General features: G+C 43.0%; 1 protein-coding gene and 1 long non-coding RNA gene across 4 annotated transcripts in view; one reads left to right on the forward strand and one right to left on the reverse strand.

Moving 5' to 3' along the window:
- Positions 1-6,456: 6,456 nt before the first annotated feature.
- DPYSL2 (dihydropyrimidinase like 2) overlaps positions 6,457-23,248 on the reverse strand; it is a 58,311-nt gene continuing 41,519 nt past the window's right edge. For all 3 annotated transcript variants that reach the window (XM_039354173.1, XM_039354175.1, XM_039354174.1), the window contains exons 8-14: positions 21,399-21,519; positions 17,270-17,426; positions 16,595-16,736; positions 15,763-15,933; positions 13,418-13,597; positions 12,862-13,027; positions 6,457-10,911 (exon numbers count right to left, since the gene is read on the reverse strand). In XM_039354173.1, coding sequence (XP_039210107.1) covers positions 10,820-10,911; positions 12,862-13,027; positions 13,418-13,597; positions 15,763-15,933; positions 16,595-16,736; positions 17,270-17,426; positions 21,399-21,519 — 1,029 coding nt within the window. In that variant the 3' untranslated portion in view covers positions 6,457-10,819. The remainder of the gene's footprint in view (positions 10,912-12,861; positions 13,028-13,417; positions 13,598-15,762; positions 15,934-16,594; positions 16,737-17,269; positions 17,427-21,398; positions 21,520-23,248) is intronic.
- On the forward strand, positions 17,500-21,183 carry LOC120312879. Its single transcript, XR_005557983.1, has 2 exons — positions 17,500-17,864; positions 20,841-21,183. It is a non-coding gene; the product is annotated as an uncharacterized LOC120312879 (long non-coding RNA).

The raw sequence follows: 23,248 nt of genomic DNA on the forward strand, positions 1-23,248 counted from the left end.
AGATTGCTAACAAGAGTCAGGTAATACAGGCCCAGTGGCTATATGAGGTATTATGTCTGCAACTATCTAAGTCAGGGGTCTTCAAACTTGGCAACTTTAAGACTTGTGGACTTCGGCTCCCAGAATTCCTCAGCCATCCCTGGCTGGCTGAGGAATTCTGGGAGTCGAAGTCCACAAATCTTAAAAGTTGCCAAGTTTGAAGACCCCTGATCTATGGCAGCTTGGTATATAACTCACTCATGTGATTTTAGTATGAACCTTTGCTCTAGATAAGCCTACCATATTCAAATCTATTTGAGCCATGGTGGCAGAGTGGTTAGAATGCAATATTGCAGGGTAATTCTGCCAACTGCCAGGAGTTCGATCCACACCGGCTCAAGGTTGACTCAGCCTTCCATCCTTTCCGAGGTCGGTAAAATGAGGACCCAGATTGTTGGGGGCAATAGGCTGTTTGTCTCATGTTTACCTAATTCCGTATTTTTGAACTAATGCATAAACCAGAAATGTCCGTCCTTAGACATCAGCCCTTATCTCAGTAACACAGTCCTGCATCATAGAAAAACGACACAATTCTCTAACTTATCCAAAATATTTAAAATCCAATGGATGTTGATGGTAAAATATGTGTCAATTAGGAGAGATGGACTTAAAAGTATGGGCATATATTTTCAAGCAATTTTTCCTCCTTTTTTTACAAATACCCTCCATCTGAAATAGAAGCTTTGAAGCATAATTGGAGAAAAATGCGAAAGAGAGAATAATGAAACTGATGGATTGGCCGAAGATCGAAAACATAAGGTTACCAAGTTAGATACAGTTCAACTGAAGTCTGATGTATAGGAAAGCAGCTGGCAAGAGCTGTATAGAAAAAAGCACACCGCTCCTGCTGCTCTGATCTCCCTTATTTATGCTCACAGTTACACTGACATGGGTACACCTGACAAAATTCTTGAGTTTCATCCAGTTTCTATTTAACAAGGCAAGCTCTATATACTGTTCCTTCCAATCTCAGGCTTGAGCTTGTAAATCTATGTGCTCTGGAGCCCTCTTGTGAGTGAATCCTATAGTGCACCATCATTTAAACAATGTCGGCTGCGTACTTTGGTCTTCTGTGAAGCTTGCTAATACCTGCCATGGTGGGGGGACTTACGAGGGGAAGAATGCTGGAGGTGTGAAGGAATCTTGTGGGAAATTAGAGAGTATGGCCACAGACAGGAACCAGAGTGTTAAGCCGAGTTGTCTTCCTCCTTTTCAAGGACACTGGGGAAAGGAGGCATCACGTTCCCAAAACATCGGAACAGGACCAGATTGGATTACTCTCCCAAGGGGGAGGGTTTTGGACACTGGGGATTGCTTTCCATATATCAGAGGTCCCCAACCTTTTGGGCACTAGGGACCGGTTACATGAAAAGGTTTTTCCATGGACTGGAGAGTGTGTGGTTTTGTGTGCATCCTGCATCCTGTGGATGGGGCTTTCCTTGTTTGTGTGGACTGGTTGCTGGCATGCCACGGACCGGTACTGGTCTACAGACCAGGGGTTGGAGACCCCTGCCATATATGATTTTTGCATGTTTTTTCTTCAGAGCTCGCCTCGCTCCGTGCTGCACTCAACATCTTCAGTAAAATAACCTTTTCCCTAACCCTTATGGAGTCAAGGGTCGTTTGTTCCTAGAGAGCAAACTGGGACCAGTCTGACACATTCGTTCACTTCTATTCATCGCTGATTATTTATGAAATTCATTCTATTTTCATTTATTCCCAGTTTCGTTGCTTTTAATTATTGAAGAGCCATTTGGGTTGCAATTCTTTTCTTCTTCTTCTTTTTTAAAGGAAGGGTTATTCTTTTGAACCGTTCAGTAAACCTTGTATAGTAAAGCTTGTGTTTAGGATCCAATCTGGGTGGGTCATTGGGACCCAAAGGTTTTGGCCTTCTGAACTTTTGGACTCGTTCTGGGGACCATCCTCCACTGAGAACTTCTCTCCACACAGGATGTACATATAGTTCCCTGAGAGGAGCCCAAAACTTCTGTTGTTAAGTGAAACATTTAAGTGAGCTTTGCCCCGTTTTACAACTTTCCTTGCCACAGCTGATAAAGGAATCCCTGCAGCTTGTTCAGTTAGTAACCCAGTTGTTAAGTAAAGCTGGCTTCCCCGTTGACTTTGCTAGTCAGGAAGTTGCAAAAAGGGGGACATTATCCTGAGACATTGCAACCGTCATAAATATGAATCAGTTGCCAGGGGTCTGAATGTGACCACAGGGATGCTGCATCAGTTGTGTGAAAAATGGTCGTGTCACTTTTTTCAGGGCCGTTGTCACTTTGAACGGCCACTATACAAACCGTTATAAATCAAAGACTACCTGTGCACCATTCCCTGATACTCTGGTGAGAAATGCCTTGTTGTTATTCATTCAGGCAGTACAACCTTCTGAGCACAACTGCTTGTACTTGTACAATACCAAAGTGTTATGTGTGTCAATCCTCCAAGGGAGGCAAGATCATGAAATAGTTATCCCTAGAAACACCGCAGTCCAACTCTACTTTATCAATATAGGGTGTGGTAAGAGAATCTTGGCAGTTTGACAGAGTTTTGCGCCTACCACAGTTGCTGTTTATTTTCTCCGCCATCTTGGTCCTCCTCTACAGTTTGAGATGACCCAAGACCGTTTGGGGATTACTGGAAAGAACAAGATGATGTAGGTGTATGTAGGTGTACCTAGACAAGTGCCCATATAAGGCATCTCATTTCTATAGAAGTCACCCAATGGTGGACTGGTCGATTGCTCCTTGCTCTTGGTTTCAGTACCAGTGACAAGAGATTGTGTCTCTTTGCGCCGATTATATTGTGCTTCTGTTCTAGCTGAAGGGTGGCAGAGAACATAAGAGCACTTTGAAGAATCAATAGGAAATCTTATCTATTTTAGACGTTGACTTTAGTTGGAGAACAAAAGTCAGGCATGTGGATTTTTTAAGTGGACTTTTTGTAAACTGTCCCAATTTTGTATTTCACTTAGGCCATTTTCATTGGCTTATCCCATCCCAATTCACTTAATAGCTGTCTCACTTAGCGACAGAAATTTAGGACTCAATTGTTGAGGAACTGCCTATAATTTCCTGAAAAATGAAATAAACCTTCTCCTCATCAAAGGAAACATGACCAGGAGTTATTAAACTTTATAAAATATATTTCAACAATTATACTTGGTCCTCCTTCCTTTCAGGAAACAAGAGCTGCTTGTCTTTAGTCAAACCTGACTTGGATTTATGTTCATTTTACCAACCTCTCCTGCTTTTCAATTAATTATGTTTTATTTTTTGAATGTGAATTGTCCCAAATTCTTCACAGGCAGCACAGGAAATATTTATAAAAACAAATCAATCCAGCCACATGCTATGTGGAGAAAAAAAAATGTTATGTACAATACCAAATAAATGTCCTGTCTAGACAGAAGAACCTGTGAGTAATTCACAGAAAAAAAATGAAGATACATCAGGGCTCAAGAGAATTCCACGCAGTTTGAAGGCCAACTTAACTATTAACAGAATGGCTACTATTCCACATCGGTTTGCAATCAAAGAAAATCCTGAACAGCATAGATTAGGATCGGGTGATTCTTTAGGTCTACTCAATTGAGTTAAAGGGCCCCTGGTCTCTTTCTGCAGCTTCAAGCTTTTGTATGGCCAAGAAATTGTAGACCAGGGGTCTTCAAACTTGGCCCTTCCTGATTTTTTTTTTTAAATTGATAGAAACTTCTAATGTACGTATGCTTCTGTAATTTCTGAGTTTATTAACTAATAGAACCTAACATGCAACATCGAATGGTATCAAAGATGGCTTTAAAATACAGCTGGTCCTTGACTTAGCAAATTTATTTAGTGACCCAAGTTGAAATGACACTAAATAAATAGACTTATGACTGGTTTGTATATTGTAGCAGCTGCATGGTTACCTGATCAAAATTCAGATGCTTGGCCACTGACCCATGCTGGCTGGGGAATTCTGGGAGTTGAAGTCCACAAATCTTACAAGTTGGCAGGTTTGGGCACCCCTGCTCTACAACAGGGGTCTTCAAACTTGGCCCTTTTATGACTTGTGGACTTCAACTCCCAGAATTCCTCAGCCAGCATGCCGGCTGAGGAATTCTGGGAGTTGAAGTCCACAAGTCATTAAAGGGCCAAGTTTGAAGACCCCTGGTCTACAATTTCTTGGCCATACAAAAGCTTGAAGCTGCAGAAAGAGGATCAGGGCCAAGCTCCAGCTGGAGCCTGGTACTCATCCTGATGCTTCCACTGAGCCCTGACAGCCCTGCAGCTCCAGCCAGGTTTGTGCAGTGCTGCCTCCGGTTCAGATCATTCCCCTCCCCTGCTACTTTTCTAGCATGGTCACGTACCACCTGCCAGATTCCAATGTACCACAGGTGGTAGCCGTACCACTAGTTAAAAAGCCCCGGTTTAGATAAATTATACACTGCAACATGGATGCGATTTTCTTCCATTTGCAGTGGGAAAAATATGTTTCTTTGAAGCCAGACACATAGCTTTGGATCAGTCCTATTTAGAGGTTTTTGAATAAATATCAATAGCAAGCTTGAGAAGTATCAATATCTACTGGAAATGACTGAATAAGCTGAATGTTTGTTGTCTGGTTCACAAATGAAGCTAAAGGATTCTCCTGTTGATTATAAGTGAAAGTGGTAATTTTGAAGAGTTCCAGTCTAATCTAGTCTAGAAAGATAGCCCATGCCGTCTTGGGCTTCCACCAAGATCCCCAAAGATGATTGCAGATTAATTTCTCTCTCTGACTCTCTCATCCCAGTCAAGAGAAAGGCAGAGTGCATTCAAGCCACGTAGCGAGTGAAAAATATTGTGGTTATTACTGAATGGAAATTCAAAGAAAACATATTGTCTGTAATTAACGCACCTGGTAGGACGAAACAATTCTTCATTCAGGAACTCCCAGTAGACAATTAATCCGGAACGCGTGCTGAACAAACAAACTCCACACCAAGATCTTTGTTCCCCTCAGGGAATAATTATGGCAATCAAAATTAGGTAGCTAAAGTTGCATGGGGCTAGTTACAATGAAAACATTTTCACTTTTGTTTCTATTACAATTGCTGAACCTTTGACTTTTCTAATGTGCTCTATCATCCATGCTTTGGCTTTGCTTTTTTGGGGGGGGACGAGGGCATTCTCTCATGGCAGTTCCCCCATGAAAGAAACCCTAAGAAACTGGAAACTTGTTGTTAGTTGCGAAGTCGTATCTGGACGTTCCTCCAGGCCTTCCTGTCCTCTACCATTTAAGCTCATGCCTACTGCTTCAGTGTCTCCATCCAGCCACCTCATTCTCTGTCGTCCCCTTCTTCTATTGCCCTCAATCTTCCCCAGCATTAGGCTCTTCTCCAGTGAGTCCTTCCTTCTCATTAGGTGTTGAGTTTCAACCTCAGGATCTGGCCTTCTAAAGAGCAGTCAGGGTTGATCTCCTCTAGGACTGACCGGTTTGATCGCCTTGCAGTCCATGGGACTTGCAGGAACCTTAATTATGGTTAACAGACCAGATTTATTACTCTTCCATTCAAATTACTGGGAAAGAATTGGAAGATTGAAGATGAATCAAAAAAGCAGAGCCAATGAATGAAGAGTTGGCGAGTAGACACACTCTTCAGTAATTTCTCTCATCTAGCTGTTAGACAAGGAAATAGTCAAGCTTCACTTACAATTACAGAATGAAGCAAAATAACAGAATAAAAGGGTTGGAAGGGACCTTGGTGGTCTGCTAGTCCAACCCCCTGCTCAAGCATTCCAGACAAGTGGCTGTTCAGTTTCTTCTTAAAAACGTCCAGTGTTGGAACACTCATAACTTCTGAAGGCAAGACAAGAAGCAACGGATGGAAACTAATCAAGGAGAGAAGCAACCTAGAACTAAGGAGAAACTTTCTGACAGTTAGAACAATTAACCAGTGGAACAACCTGCCTCCAGAAGCGGTGAATGCTCCAACACTAGAAGTTTTTAAGAGACTGGACAGCCTGTCTGAAATGGTATAGGGTGTCCTGCTGAGCAGGGAGTTGGACTAGATGACCTCCAAGGTCCCTTGCAACTTATTCTTATTCTTATTCTTGATCATCGCACAGTCAGCCAGATGTTCAGATTGGATTTGGCATTTTTGTCTACCTATCAAGTCCTTACCGATGATGATGATGATGATTATTATTATTATTATTATTATCAATCATCGCACAGTCAGCCAGATGTTCAGATTGGATTTGGCATTTTGTCTACCTATCGAGTCATTACTATTATTATTATTATTATTATTATCTGGCCAAGGATTTACAGTAAGTTTGAAGTTCAGGACTTTGGAAGTCCCCAGGTTGTGGTAGGGTTGGCTCAAACTGCCATTTTGGCATGGACAAACACAGCAATCTCACACATAAAATCAACCTCTTGGACCACAGCTCAGCAACTGAAACAACAACATTTCATCTTTATTAAGGAGTTCCCATGGTAATGTAACACAGAATTTTTAAGAAAGAAAGAACACACGACTTGTTTTATGCCATTATTTTCCCCATACAGAGAATGGTCAAATATAAGGGCTGGGATGTTTTTTTTTTTTTTCCTGTTTTTGTTTTTGTCTACACACATGATCATCTTAGCACTTACAGCTCCTTCACTCATTTTCACAAGCACAAATCCAAGGGGTAAAATCCATCTAGTATTAAATTCTACATAGTTTAATTATCTGTAATTACGATTTCCCTCTTCTTTTAGAGCATCAAGTCACTGCGGTAAATTAATTCCATGTTCAGTGTCATTTTTTTTATGCATTTACATAGGACAGTCATTAAAAACAGACACACGGAACGAGTGAGGTCCCACAGGAAACAACATGCTTACACAGCCTGCAATTTTTTTAAAAAAACTTTTTCTATTCCCCATCTCAAAGCACAAAGCAAAACAACAATTATGAACATGGAAGGGAGAGAAAGAGAGGGGGGGAGAGAGAGAGAGAGGGAGAGAGAGAGAGAGAGAAGGAAGACTCAAGTGAATAGCAGAGAGCTGCATGCATTTCACACAACTGAAACAAACACGGTTGCTTGGAGTTTTTTTTTTTTTACAAAAGAATTTTCTCCCATTTTAAAAAAAATGCTTAAATTCATTATTAAAGCACAAATGAAAAAAATAACATTAAAAATAGCTGAACATATATATATTACACTTACTAAATATTTTCTTAATAAAAGTGCAATCTTGTAAGTAAATAAAAAAAATTAAGAAATCCATTTGAAATGGTCTGGAATTCGTTGCCCGTAACAGCATGAAAAAAAAAAAAGGAAGGAAGAAAAGAGGCAGGTTAACTTCCAATTTTATACCTATCGCACCCATACATTTCAGCATTCAAATGGCAGGTGTTTTTACACTACTGTCTGAGCAATAGGGAATGTAGACCAAAGATAGGAAGTGTCCTAGGGACTATCTTCATATGGCTGAATATATAGGAGGAGGAACACAAGCTTATTGGATTACGCACATCACCCATTGCTCCACAGCTACCAGAACATTGAAAATCTACGAACACATATAGTAGGCTTCACACATATTCCAGTAGACGTGAGTCCGATATGGGGCAAGCTGAAAAAATACAGACAGTTCAAGGATCCAGAACAGACTAGTAAAGTTGACTACATCTGTAGATGTCAACTCAAGAACTGGGAAGCAATACCATGTTATGCCTGGTCTATGCATGGAAGTGGTAAGAGGAACAATGGCATGTTGGACTGAGCCACTTCTGACCTTAAGTCAGCAGAAAGACAGGAAGGAGCATTCATGACTTACAAATGAGGAGATATCTGGGAATCTTAGGATTTCATATGTGCTGTGTAAATTCCTTATAACTTTTGGCCTTGAATTCAATCATATCCTTCATAGGTTTCAAGAGTCTAGCTTAGGGAAAGTAGAAACTTAAAATTTTGCTTTAGCGGAGTCAACCCCTTCCAAGACCTGCGTCCAAGATTAAGTAAAGGCACAAATTAATCCCATACATGTACACGAAGACTACTATTTTAAAAAGGAAGACATAAACAATAAAGGAAGGATGTAACCAAATAATGACTCAACCAACCCAACAAAGATGGGAAAGGGAGATTTGACAATCTTTGCCTGTTAACCTCCTAGAAGATTGAACGGAAGCGTTTGTATTTCTATATACTCTGATCAGGTAAGAATTGGGAACTATGGCAGTTCCTGTATGGGCTACATACAGTTGAATCCTGCAAATTATACACATTTGGATTCTATCATGGGATCAGAACAAGCCAAGAGAATCATCCACTTCACTGGACCAATAATAAATATTAATTAAGAGGCCTCTGTGCACCTAGGCCAGCGCTTCAAATCCACCCACATTCAGACCTTTGCACCTATATTTAAAAGGAGGATGATTCATGGCAAGTTGGCCATGCTACTAGCTTGTCAGGAATGCACTGCCTTCTGCTAGCACAAGAGGTTTAAAGATCGGGGGCTGGACAATGCAGGTAAGAGTCGCTGCCAAATGCAAACGTGCACGAAGTAGAAGCATTTTATCTTCAACTCCAAACAATGCAGAGTTTTAGAACTTCTGCAGAACCACTCCAGGTCAGGAAAACCTAAAAGCTCAATGCTTTAGTTATTTTGCATTTTGGCCAAGTAAAAACTGGATGGGCAAGTAGGGTGAAGCTGATGAACGACACCTATTCTCTCCCCTCAGCAGTTCCAAGTAGCATGTTCCACTGGTTCAACCTAACACCTTCTCAGAGACTTCTGTTTCTCACCTCAGCTGTCACCCATGTGGAGCATCTCATCAGCATTCCTCATTATGTCTACTGCCATCTTTCTTTTAGTACCCTAAGCTGGTACCCTAAGCTAGCAAAGTCCTGGCAAGTATTCTAAGCTGGCAAAGAACCAAACCACTTGCGTGCAGATCAGAACAATCCTCCTTCATTCTCCCGTGGAACAAAACATGGTGCATGGTTTGATTCAGGCAACAGCTCCCTCAAACCTTCAATTCAAACACAGAACAGCTGTTGCACGAAACAGGTTGCGCAGTCCTAACTCCAAAGCTAATCCAGATACATTGTGATCAAAGAACGGCAAGGATTTCTATTTGCCACACTGGGTTCCATCCATTTTCTTTTTCTTGCACCAAGGCATTCTGGGAATCAGTCCTACAGGTCTCTCCCATATCTCAGTTTTCACTCAGTCAAGACCCAACACTCTAAGACTACACTAGCAACAGCATTTAGGCTTCCTTACTGCCCCATAGCACTTTACAACATTCTCTGGGTGGTTTAGCAATAGTAATAGTACTATTGGTAGAAAAATGAAGATTGAGCTCAAGGGGGATACTGTAGTAGACTTAAGATTCTAAGCTATGAAACAATTCGTGTATTGTTAGAATATAAGAAGCAAGCCATGGTGACAATTAAGTTCTGCAGCTGGCCCTCTTATTTGGGATAGTGCAGTGTTTCTCAACCTTGACAATTTTAAGGCATGTGGACTTCAACTCCCAGAATTCCACAGCCAGCAATGCTGGCTGTGGAATTCTGGGAGTTGAAGTCCACATGCCTTAAAATTGTCAAGGTTGAGAAACACTGGGATAGTGGCAAGAATGGATTGATGTCTTCTTTTTTTCAATGCAATACACTTTTAAGTGCAGGAAGTAATTTAGAAGATGCTCCCCCATCCAGTTTCCTTCTCTGAGCTCTCAACCCCTAAAGAGTCTGTGCCTTGGATTTTCTAAGAACCTACTTCCCACAGAGATGGAAGAGTTTAAACAAGGGAGAGTCTACTATATAGAGAATCAGATAAGTTTAGGGAAAGTACAGTGGAGGATGTCTTTTAGAAGGTTCCAAAACTTAGAAGAACACATTGGAGAACTTCTGAAAGAAGTTCAGATGGCAAAACTCAAGGTTGGGTTTGGATGGCAAAACTCAAGGTTGGGTTGATGCAAGAAATGACCAGAATATGGTGGAGCTATGGAGACCCTAAAACTCTAAGAAAATAGAAAAATGGAAAGATTCTCTCCATCCTAAAATAAGGCATGTCAAACAATGCAACAGGCAAGAACAAGCCCATAATCATATGCGTAGACACACTCTCACATAAGAAAATGAAGAATCCTTCAATTGCTTCAAGAGTGGGATAAAGGTATTAAATATCAAAATAAGAAGGGATACATTCTCTCCACAACACAATTACACCTTGACTTAGCAGCACAAAAATCTTCCTCCCTCTAAATGGAAAGAAGGCCATCCATGGGTTTGGATTTGGGATGGTTAGTCCCATGTTCTAAGTCGCCTGATTGGTGAGTCCAGTTTTGGAAATGTCCAGTTTAAACCCTTTATTAAACCCAACCTTAATAGACGAGGGGGGGGGAGAGGCAGCTCACGGGACATTCACTTTATCCTTCCTTTAAAAGAAAATTTAAAAAAATAAAAGAGGCAAAGCAAAGAAACGAGGATGCTCATGGTCACGTCAACTACAAGTTCTACACGTCAATGTTTATCTCTTTTAAAAGCAGAAAACAGGGGGTGGGAGAGGAGAGGTGTCCGTTTCCAAGGAAAGGAGGAAAGGAGAAGTGAGTAGGTTTTGTGAAGAGACGGGGTGGGAAATGGTTAACAATAAAAGGAAAAGGGGGAGGGAGAGATTATGGCCTCATCCACTGCTCATCCGCAGTAACCATCACAGGCTCTAAAAGAATTTTTTAAAAAGGTCTTTTCAAGTGTCCCCACCCTCTCCCACCATCTGCTAGGTGGACTTTTTCTCCTCCGGGGTGTCATTTTTAACCCAAGCTGGTGATGTTGGCGCGGCCACCAGGGGGCGCAACTATGCGCTGTGTAGTACGCCGTGGGATATTATCGTCGATCTGTGCACCTACGAGTTGGAAAGAGGGAGGGAGGGAGAGAAGCAGAGTGAAAAACTGAAGATGTACACATATCTAAAGTGAGCAATTCAACGGTGATTTCAAACTAAGTCTAAAGCGTTGACTTGGCTGACTGCAATCTGGTGAATTCGACTGATCAATACGGTCATTTCATCTCGACTTGCTCGGTACTCCAGCAGTCCCTAACTTTTCTGGTTCCATGGACTGGCAGCCTTGGTGGTGGAGAGGGAGGGTATGGTTTCAGCCATGCAACCTAATCCCGTACATGCGCAAATGAAGCTTTGCACGCTCAACTGCCATTCACACAGCCCAATTCTGAATGGGCCACGGACCAGTAACAGTCCATGGACCAGGGTTGTGGACCCCTACTGCACTGGATGGGTGAAATGGGAAGATCCCTTATGAAGACTGGCTTGATCTGCATGGCTTGGGCCAGGGGAATCCTAACTCAGTGATGGCGAACCTATGGCATGCGTGCCAGAGGCGGCACTTAGAGCCCTCTCTGTGGGCACACTTGCCGCCGCCGCCAGCTTGCGCAGGTCCATTAGGCCACCGCTGGCACTCGGAGCGGCAACCCCACCCAGCACAAAGGAGGTGAAGTAGCTGGCTAGCAAGCTCAAGTAAAGCACGCCCCCATGCACTTGCTGGCCTGTGTGCGGGGGCTGATGGTGTCAGGCAGCAGCTGCCCCTGCCTCGCCTTGCCCCAAGCAATGGCAACCCCCGCCCTACCACCTGCCTCATCCCGCAGGACAAGCCTCCTGCCCACCACTCCACCCACCAGAGACCCCTTGGATCTCCCCCAATCCTGCCCAGCCCCCACAGGCACCCCCCCAAGCAACATCAAGGTGGCCACGCCCACTCAGTCTGCCGTGACCACCGCAGCCATGCCCACCCAGTGGGCCACGCCTCCCCCCATCCCCATCCGATGCAGCCCTGGCACTTTGCGATAAATAAGTGGGTTTTGGATTGCAGTTTGGGCACTCGGTCTCTAAAAGGTTCGCCATCACTGTCCTAATTGATTTCTTCTTATCTTGCACTTTTTAAAAGCAGATCTGAAAATAACACACGCCCCAATTAATAGTTTAAGTTTTCAAGGCATTTAGACTGATTTCTACGATCATAGACAAGCGTGAGGTCATCTCCTTAAAAGTCTTCCAAGATTATTCGACTGGCAATAGAATCTGTACTGCGATGGCTGCTCAGTTTGTTAATTTTGTTTTTTATGGTGGCACCATCACCTCCACCTCCTCTTCCTCTGTGAACTAAACCACACACGTAGTCCTTGACTTGCAACCACTCAGTGACCATCCGGAAAAGGTGATTGTTGCAGCATCCTCACGGTCTCTTGATCAAAATTTAGAGCTTGGCAACTGGCTCGTATTTATGACGGTTGCAGTGCGCCGTGGTCATGTGATCCCCTTTTTGCTACTTCTGATAAGCAGAGTCAATAGGGAAACCAACTTCACTTAACAACTATTTTATACACTTAACTGCAGTGATTAACTTGACAACTGTGGCAAGAAAGACCGTAAAATGGGGCCAAACTCGCTTGCTTTAGCAATGGAAAATCTGTGCACAATTGTAAGCCATTGTAAGTCAAGGATGACCTGCATAGCCTAATGTCGTTGCATTATTCTGAACTAGGATCTTTTCAGTCAGTAATTCCGGAAACTGCAGTTTGCAGATGCTGAGGTTATCTCACTGAGATCTCCATTCCAGCAACCCAAAACATGTCCCAGGGGATGATAACCCAGCTATGTTTAGCTGTACTTGTCTGTATTTTCCTCCTACAACACTGAACCAGAACTAGTAAGCAGAACCTTCTAAGCTAGCAAGCAGAAATCTCTTACAACCTCTCCCCCATCTCCTTCCTTCCCAGAATGCTAGTCAAATAAAGCAAACATTCCATGACAATAGTTTAGCCTCATGAAAGCATGTACCCGACAAGCTAAATCCAGACTGGTGCAAATTCCTCACAGGTGGGGCCTGCTGTTTCGCTGGGGACGTCTTGGCGGAGGAAGCTGGTGTGACCGTTTTTGGCGTCACCGATACTTCACAAACAGGGCCGTCGTACAAACCGCGTGGGACACCCCTCAATTCAGCCAGCTTGGGGAAAAGTGATGTCAAGGCAGAAAGGAAGAAAAGAAAGAAAAGAATGAGAAAATGCCTGGCAATATAGGGATAAATAATCCAGTTTGTTTTTGTTTGGCTCCTATACATATTCCTATCTTCTCAGTTCAAGTCCACAGGTCTTAAAACTCAGCCAGCCTGCAGATTGGAAGTTGGAGATCAATCCAAACTCATAATTCTTCTCTATATTTTCATACATTTGCAACCCCCTGATCAAAAGTATCTGGAAGTTTCTAACAAAGCAATCTGCTAATCTTCCAGATGTGCCCAACTGCTAGATTCTCCTTTTAACAGACCCATTTTATATTTACTTTATAATTGGCAAGACCACACACCACAAAGGTGGTGATGATTCAACCTACTTACTCTGCTTCTGGCTTTGATACGTTTGTAAACAAAGTCAGGGTAAGGTTTCCTAGGAATGTATCGGCCAGACCCCTCAGTTGCGTGGAGGTTACCATCCTCCAGTACAATTTTTCCTTGGCTGATGACCACTAAAGGAGACCCACGACACTCCATGCCTTCAAAGATGTTGTACTCCACATTCTGGAAGACAAAAAAAGAAGGCAGGTCCACAGTTGATGAGTAATCCATCCTTGAAATGTCATCTCTGGAACTGCATGAACACTGTTAGATTTGTGTTGCCCTTGGTGCTGTCTGAGCTTGATGGTTTTCTTGCAGACTTTTCATGACTCAACTAGGTAACATCATCAGCATTGACGATATTACCTAGTTTGGTCATGAAACACATTGCACGTGCTCCCCAGACATCAAGGCAGATGTTCCATAGGGCAGGAAGAAGACCGCCATTCCCAGATCCTGCAAGATGGTCCCACTACAGCCACAGGACAAGGCTACCAGAACTTATCAGAAGCGAAGAAACAGAACTCCAATGAGATACAAGTAGTCCTTGGCTTACAACCATTCATATAGTAATCATGTGAACTTACCACAGTACTGAAAACAATGACTTGTGCTTACAGCTGTTGAAGGATCCTCATGATCCTGTGGACTAAGGCACTTGGCAACTGGCATATATTTATTTACGATGGTTAGTCTCCCAAGGTCATGTGATCACCATTTGTGATCATTTAGGAGCCATAGTGGCGCAGTGGTTAGAATGCAGTATTGCAGGCTAACTCTGCCCACAGCCAGGCGTTCGATCCTGACTGGCTCAAGGTTGACTCAGCCTTCCATCCTTCCGAGGTCGGTAAGATGAGGACCCAGATTAATGGGGACAATATGCTGACACTGTAAACCGCTCAGAGAGTACTGTAAAGGTCACATTTTCCAAGCTGGCTTCCAACCAACCATGTCAATGCAGAAAGCCGGATTTGCTTAACAATTATCTGATTCACCTAATAATTGCAGTGAGTTTCTTAAAACTGCCTTGTTTAGCAACAGAAATTCAGGTCCCAACTGTGGTGGCAAATTGAAGACTACTTGTAATGTTTTTATTAGACCAAGATGCCAGTTTTCAGGGCTTAAGTTTCTCAATATTCTCTGGGCTTTCTGCCAATAGCTAGAGGAGATGTAAATAAGACAACAAAGCACTTGTTGTCTCTTTTTTTTTTTTTCTCAAGGCCAAAGAAGCAGAAAGTGCTCCTATTAAATTGTCTAAAAGGTCAATTACAACATTACTTTTTGGACCGTGTTGCTGCTTCTATTGCAGATGTTCAGAGAATGCTCTGCTCCACTTCTACCGGGGCTGAAATATACAGTGGAATCACTAAACCAAATCTCAAAAATTATTTTCAATTTGATTAGTATTCTGCTAAATCGATAAAAACAATGTATTTATTAAAAACAAATGCATAAATCTAAAAGGGAGTATATGTAAATGCAAATATATTGATACATTTCTAAGCCTATTGAATTTCACTAGTCAATTCTTGCAGATATTCAGGAAGAGTTCTTTCTGCGTCACATACTAGGGATTGCCAAATGTAAGGAGAAAAAGCACCCCATTTTCAATCTTCCATAAATTGATGAGTTCTTTTCTTCTTTTTAATGCCCCCAAATAACTTAAAACCTAATCTGTCAATGTTTTTTTTTAATTTAGCCTTTTCCCCACTAGTTAACAGATATTACAAAACATGTTTGCCAAGCTTTGGCTGGCAAGGTTTTCATTATTTGTCAAGAGAAGGCAAAATTTGGGTTGTGATCTTGATTGGACCAGCAGCATAGGAAGAAGTAGTATGTATTTCAAAGCACTTTCCCCACAACCATCATCAAGGTAAGTTGGGCTAGTAGAAGGAAAGCATGATTTAGGCTTTTCTGAAATAGGGCATAGGCGTAGACGCACACCTCTGCTGCAAAGAGGTTGATGGGTAAACATAGGTTGCAAATGGTTACAGGCAAGCCGAAGCACACAACTCCCAAATCTCAACTATATGTTATGCTGAGATATGCATCCTGCACACTGATTGGTTGTTCTGACTTCCTGTTGGTGCTTTGTTGTTTGAGCGCCTCTACCCAGAATGTTAACATTGGCAGAACTATAAATGCAACAATTATGCAACCATCTCCAGGCGACAGACGCCTATGTTCCATGACACGCAGTGTTGCAGAAGTCTACTCCAGGCTTAACTTCCATGCCCTATGGCATCAAGGCTGTTCTGGGATGAATAGTATGCCAGCCCTTAGGTTTTCCCACTGCAGTCCGGCATTTTCACCCGTATACTGGCCTAGTTTTTAATCTGCAAACTTACTATGTTATGCGTCTTGGCTGAGAACGTCTTGACACTGTCTGGATCCCAGATCACCAGGTCAGCATCAGATCCCACTGCAATGCGCCCCTTCCGTGGATACAGATTGAAGATCTTGGCTGCTGTGGTGCTAGTGACAGCAACAAACTGGTTCTCGTCCATTTTGCCAGTAACCTAAATCAAAGAAGGGTCACACTGGGAAAACCAATCCAGCAGTGGGGGGGGGGAGAACTAATGGGGTCATCAAAGAAACAGCTTGTGCTCATCCATGCCCATCCTGGAAGAGGAATTTCAAGCTGCCTGCAAAAGGAATTATTTTGTTGGGCTACGCCTGATTCTTTGGCTTTATTTGCTTTTGAACTCTATTGCCCAGGTACAAATTTATTCTAAGCAAACAAAGTCTACCAAGCTGCAAAAGACTGGACTTAATTCTGCTTTCCAGAAAACTAGGATGAGTCCTTTATGAAACGCTTCTCCTGCCCCTTTTCTTTCCATGGGCTGAGATCCCTTTTGCATAATGATTGTTTAGGCTACAGTTCTTCCTCCTGTCTGCCACTCCCACATATCATTACAGTTACACAACTAAATAAATGCTAATCACAATGTGATCTCAAATGATACTGTCCTATCAAAGCAAGGGAGAATCTCTAAATGTTTTAATACCGATGTCCAAATTTATTCCCTAGATGCCAATGGATTCACGTCATCTCTATCAATGTTCATCAACTAAGTTGGAAAGCCTCTGCCAAGCCATGGCTGCAGGGAACTTGGTTACAGATGGTTGACATGTTTGGCACTGGTAGACTTAATCCCAACCCAAACAAGAGCAACCTACCACGGCTTTATCCCAGATGATGGACATCCGTTCCTCAGTTCCATTGGTTCCTTGTGGGATCAAAGTGAAATTGTCCTTCCCAACAGCTTTCTGGGCAGTGTTGAAAGTACAGTGGCCACTGCCAGTAACCTGGAGATCTCCACTGGAAGCAGAAAACAAGAGTCGCTCTATTCATCAATGTCAAAATGACAGCAAAAGCAAAAAAAGAAAATCTGCACTTAAATCAATGCTCACTGCATGAAACGAACGTTAGGTAGGACTACAAATTATTCATCTTTATAAATCACCTCTTTATTACCAGCTGTGGTCTTAAATCTGAGCTTGGGAGGAAGGGCTGGAATTCTAAGCCACACATTTTGAAAAGTTTCCCAGGTTTAATCACAGCGGTGCCAAGAGGATATAGCTGCATCGTAAAACTCTCCTTGATAGAACCTGGGGCCGCATTCTCAGGCTGGGTCCCAAATATCCCAAAGTAATGCAGAGGAGGTGAATAAATCAAAGAGGAAGAGAAGGCGTGAAGACAGTCTTTTAATACAACAGCCACCGTCAACTCGGTGCAAATCCAAGCCATCTGCATGGAACACAGATTTTTTTCTCTTCCTACTTTGGCACACATTTCCCGTGTTTTGAGATCAGAATCAACTCATATAAGGATCGCCACTACCTCCAACTCACCAGGACAGCAGAGAATTGAGGAAGTCCGGAGTGGTTGGGTCAGGACTCAGTGGTGGAGAAGTGACAAAAGCAGCTGCTTTGGCCCAGTTTTTACTCCAGTAATGAGATCCGTCGGTACCCAAGCTTGCTGCAATGGGTTCACCGTACACCACAGTGCCTGTTGATCAAGATCGCATGAACAGGAGAATTACTGCGAGGTTCTCGCCTTCTTTCTTGGCTTACTATGAAAGGAGAACTGGAGAGTAGAGCAAAGTCAGGTTATAGGATGGGGCCATCATTTAAATCAGGGGTCCCCAACCCCCGGGACCGCAGCATGCCAGCAACTGGTCCACACAAACAAGCAAAGCCCCATCCATGGGATGCAGGCAGCACACAGAACCATGCACTCTCCGGTCCACAGAAAAACCTTTCTCCATGGAACCAGTCCCTGGTGTCCAATAGATGGAGGACCTCTGATTTAAATGGATGTGAGATTTGCTATCCACCAAGGCTCAACATGAAGGCAATGCTGCATAAACACTTGGTTAATCAATATGCAGGCAAACAAATAAGTGTTGGAAGGTGCCTTATTCAACGCAGATACAGATTCAAAAAGGTACTGTTTAATGTAGCCCTTGGTGGGACACTGGCCAAGGTATTTTCCCAGCACTGCTAATTAAGAACACTGAAATAAGGGAAAAAATGAGAGCTTTTGGCATTGTTCTAGTGTCAGTGAAGAAATGAACAAAAGATTCGTGGGAAAATGCATAGTTCATTCTCAGTAGGAAGGCTGCTGGTCTCCTATTGAAAAAAGAGGCAGTGAACCTGTTTTCATATTGCAAAACTCAGTGAAAATAAATGTCAGATGTTTTTGAGGACAAGATTCATTGAAGGCTAGTTTTCCCAAAGCTCATATTATGATGGTTGGTTGCAAAGTCAGCCAGATGTTTAGATTGGGATTTGGAATTTGTATCTGCCTAGTGAGTGCTTCTCAAGGAGCTGGGATAGGCAGATGTTGCTTGATGATGTTAAAGGTATCGTTACAGGATTTGTTATGGTTTGTCGCAGTCAGTCAGATGTTCAGCATGGATTTGGCATTTTTATTCACCTACCGAGTCGACCCCAAAGACCTGGGATAGGCAGATGTGAATGTTTGAAGGTGTTAAGAGGCATTGTCGATTCTGAGTAAAGCTGCCTTTTGCAACTGACCGATGGTAAAGTTGTCAATTCCGATGCTGTTCAAGTGGCCAAGGCACCTATTACTACTACTCCTATTATTGTTATTGTTTAAACTTGTATGCCACCCAACTCCCATTCCAGGCAGGTATTCCCAACACAGTCCAAGTGGCCTAGTTTGGATGCAATGGGAAACCTTTTTTTTTGCAAGGCATCACATTTAACCCTATTGTTATTGTTTGATTCTCAACCCTCTCTTGCCAGCCATTTAACTTCACCCCCTTGCAGTTTCTTTTTTAATCCATGCAACAGAGTAACTGATGATAAATAAAAGATAGTAAAGCTTCAGCGTGCCATAATTCAGTGACTACACTCTGCAGAAACACACATTATGCTGAGGAGCACAGATAAAAGTGTTTATTAAGCGCTATAAAACCTCCAGAAAAATGCTTATCTGATTAATCTGGGTTTATTTAGACTGCAGCATGTCCTGTTCAAATACTTTCCTGCATAAAGGCAAGGAAGGAAGGGGGAGAAGAAAAAAAAATCCTTCATCTTATGACAAGCCCATCTAACGAAGCTTTATTATAAAAAAATGAATAAAGCTTAAACAATGCAAGACAACGAAGAGCACAGGTGTTCTCAATGCTATTTAACTGGAAATTCTAATAAGGCTGGAATTATGGGATAATATTTTTGCCTGGGACTAATAAAAGAACCTGGTGATGAGCAGCAGAAATAAATATAGGTTCTGAGACTGTTTCACACCTTTGTCTTATTTTTAAGCACTTGTTTTCAAAGCGTAAAGCATGAACATGACAAAGGCTGCATTACCAATGGGTTTGCAGGGATGAGGCTGTTCAGAAAAACCAGCTCCTAGTCCACCATAAATTGGGGACCATATCAAGCCACAATTTTCATACTGTAACCCTGTGAAATGCTGCTATATTCTTTTGGGAAGGGGGTGCAGGGAGGTTAAGGAGAGTAATGGGGCCCATCCCAGGGCATTCCTGCTCTGGTTCACGTCTGTATTGGGAGCAACAAACAGGCAACCATCAAAACTGCAGTACTAAAAGTGGGTACTTGATTGTCCTATTTCAGAAGCTTCATCTCAAAGTGCTGAAGACCATCTTCAGAAGGAAAATGGGGCTGCCTGTTATCAGAATGAGGAATGCTGCAGGAGTTATGACACCCACAAAGGATATACTCCCAAATACCAGGGATACAGGTCATTTTTTTCAGCACTCCAAACGCAGATCAGAGAAGAGCAAAGAGCAACCACCAGACCTTAATCTAACGCAGGGCTTGCCAAAGCTGGAAACCTTAAGACTTGTGAACTTCAACTCCAAGAATTCCCCAGCCAGAATTCTGGGGGCTGAAGGTCACAAATCTTAAACCCAAACATGCTTTTTCACGAGGCAACAAGACTTTCTTGTTTTTCTTTGAAGACGTCTTGTTTCTCATCCAAGAAGCTTCTTCAGCTCTGACTGGATGGTGGGGAATGGAAGTATTTGTACTCTTGCAGACGGCTGGTCGTTTGCATTCTTTTAGAGAGTCGTTGAGGCCACCTGGAGATTTGCCTGTGTTGTCAGGGTCACCTGAGTAGTGCAAATGGGTGTGGAACCTTCTTGGAACTGCTGAAAGGATTGTGTTGTAGACTGGAGATAGAGGATGGTGTATCCCCTGTTGAGAGAGGGCTGTTCAATTTTGAAATGTAGATGGCCTCTTTGACTTCTTTCATAGTGGACTCCTCATCCACTATGACCTGAATGACTCAGAATCTCCAAAGACACAAGTCTTAAAAGTTGTCAAAATTGGAAAGCCCTTTGCTCAGATGAAGGAACTCTGTCCAGTTCAGTTGTCAGCTGAATATATAAACAGAGCATCCCCACTTCATATTTGGGACTCCCCAATAGCCTACCAATCTTGTAGCATTCTCTTTAATCCAGTTCTGGATTTGCAGGGAACAGTCAGGGCAGGGAAATCCAAATCCTGTTTGTCTGGCTTGCTGCACTGACAGATGGAAAAGCAGGTTTATGTTTTGTGTAAATAAAAGACGGAAGAAGCTGTTGGAGGCAATCCTGCTTAGCAGGGCAGGGTGGAGACCAAGAAGGGAATATCAAAGAACGGCAATGTTAGCCAAAGGGGGGGGGGGGGGACGACTAAAAAGATGAGCTCACTTTCCCATTTGCAAACTAGCACTAGCAAAGCTACTGAGCCAGCTGGTGGGCTTACAGAAAGGACATGGATTTCAATAGCCAACAGCCTAACAAGCTACTTGGAATGTGCAACCAGCTCCCTGCAAACATTCACCCGGTCTGGAAGTTTAGAAGTCCAGACATCCCACCATTTGGGAGATTTATGACAGTTGCTATGAAACAAGAATGGAAAAATTAGTCATGTTTTTCCTCATCAGGCTTAACAGAATAACAGAACAAAATAACAAGAGTTGGAAGGGACCCTGCATCATTCCAGACAAGTGGCTGTCCAGTCTCTTCTTCTAGTGAGAAGAAGCACCCACGACTTCCACTGTTGGAGCACACACAATTTCTGAAGGCAAGTTGTTCCATTGGTTTATTGTTTTCGCTGTCAGATTTCTCCGTAGTTCTAGGTTGGTTTTCTTCTTGATAACTTTCCATTGATTACTTCTTGTCCTCTGAAGAATAGTGTGACTCCCTCTTCTTTGTGGCAACCCCTTAGATATTGAAACACTGCTATCATGTCATCCCTAGTCCTTCTCTTCATTAAACTAGACATACCCAATTCCAGCAACCGTTCCTCATATGTTTTAGCCTCCAGTCCCCTGATCATCGTTGTTGCTCTTCTCTGCACTCTTTCTACAGTCTCAACATCTTTTTTTACATCGTGGTGACCAAAACTGGATGCAGTATTCCAAGTGTGGCCTTACCACGGCATTGTAAAGTGGTATTAACACTTCACATGATCTTGATTCTATTCTATTAATAGAGCTCACCCTTCTTTCTGGCCAAGGCAATCACTTCTGCGGCACTTTTGCTCATCACTTTGGTGATGTATAAGGGGCAGTTGGTTTGGTTGGCAATGGTTATGGCCCGGTTCACAGCTTCGGCCTCCACCTATTAGGCAGGCAGAGAGAGAAGGACAAAGAAGCAGAGATCAATCAATCATCAATCAATCAATCAATCTTTATTAGATTGTGCAAAGAACCCAAGTCCCACAGGTAAAAGCCACATTAAATGCTGCCGCAATCTTGGGAATGGAAAAACACGGCTATAAAATGTCGCCTTTCAGGTTTTTGTGACAGTCCCAGCCCTGGTGAGCTTAGTCACAATTCTAGCATAGGAGGAGGAGGAGGAGGAGGAGGAGGAGGAGGAGGAGGAGGAGGAGGAGGAGGAGGAGGAGGAGGAGGAGGAGGAGGAGGAGAAGAAGTAGTAGTAGTAGTAGTAGTAGTAGTAGTAGTAGTAGTAGTAGTAGTAGTAGTAGTTAACCCCCTAGTGCCAAGACATTTGTTCTCCCATATAATAATTTCTTGGAATTTAAAGGGGCTGCTGCAGGATTCCCTCTTCCAATTTTATCCTCCCAAACAACTCAGTGATATTGCTTTGAATGAAGAGATGTGATGGGCCGAAAGTCATCTAGTGGGTCCTAGCCCACTGATTTAATTGTTGTCTCTGTTAGGAAGTTTTTACTTACTTCCAGAAGCAGCAATTTGGACTACAGCAGGGGTCCCCAACCCCCGGTCCATAGACCAGTACAGGGCTGCAGCATGCCAGCAACTGGTCCGCACAAACAAGGAAAGCCCCATCCGCGGGATGCAGGCAGCACACAAAACCACGCCCCCCTCCGGTCCATGGAAAAACCTCTCTCCACGGAACCGGTCCCTGGTATCCAAAAGGTTGGGGACCTCTGGACTAGAAGACCTCCAGGGTCCCTTCCAGCTCTATTCTGAACTGAATTAAGCTGAGAACCTGTTCACCACAGCCTTAATTTCAGTGATGAATAGCTAAGGGTGTCGATTAGCGTACGAACTCTGCAACAATTTACTGGGGAAATAAGAGAGATGAGAAGTCCTGTTTTCTTCCATCTCGGCAGGACTATCTGCTTTCCATCTCCTTCCACTCCCCTGGCCTCCAAGTCAAAATTTTCACTTTTTTTTTTTTCCAGTGTAGGTAGTCCTCAACTTAGGAGCACGACTGACCCCCTAGATTTCCGTTGCTAAGCAGTTCAGAGAGTTTTGCCCCATTTTATGACATTTCTTGCCCTAGTTGTTAGGTGAATTGCTGCAGCTGTTTAAGTCAGTAACCCAATTGCTAAGTAAAACTGGCTTCCCCATTGTCAGAAGGTCGCAAAAGATGATGACATGATCCTGGGATGCTGCAACCGTCATAAATACGAGTCAGTTGCAAATGTTGATCACATAACCGTGAAGATGCTGCAAGAGTCGTTCCTCTGAAAAACGATCCCAAAACGATCCAGTGCCTTTCTAACTTTGAATGGTTCACCAAACAAACTGTTGTTAAGTTGAAGACGACCTGGATTGCTTTTCTCCCACTCAAACTCAAACCTTCTGGGATGCTTCCTCCACCTCCTGGCAGAAGAATCTGGCTCACTTGTCACTTTCCACCACCGCTGGTGCTCCATCCTTTAGAAGCTCTTTCAAAACCAACACCCACGTGGAGCTTACCAGGTCAACGGCTTCTTAACCAATCTAGGTCAGTGCTAAATAGGAACAAGACTTTCTGTTCCAGATATGGAACGTACTGGAGTTGACCGTATACAACCCATACAGAGCACTCTCTGTTTCAGGGGAATGACTTCCAGTAAACTGCCGGGTTCATTGCCTAA

Source organism: Crotalus tigris, unplaced genomic scaffold, assembly GCF_016545835.1.
Source record: "Crotalus tigris isolate CLP2741 ecotype Arizona unplaced genomic scaffold, ASM1654583v1 scf7180000018549.3470463, whole genome shotgun sequence".
Taxonomy (NCBI): Eukaryota; Metazoa; Chordata; class Lepidosauria; order Squamata; family Viperidae; genus Crotalus; species Crotalus tigris.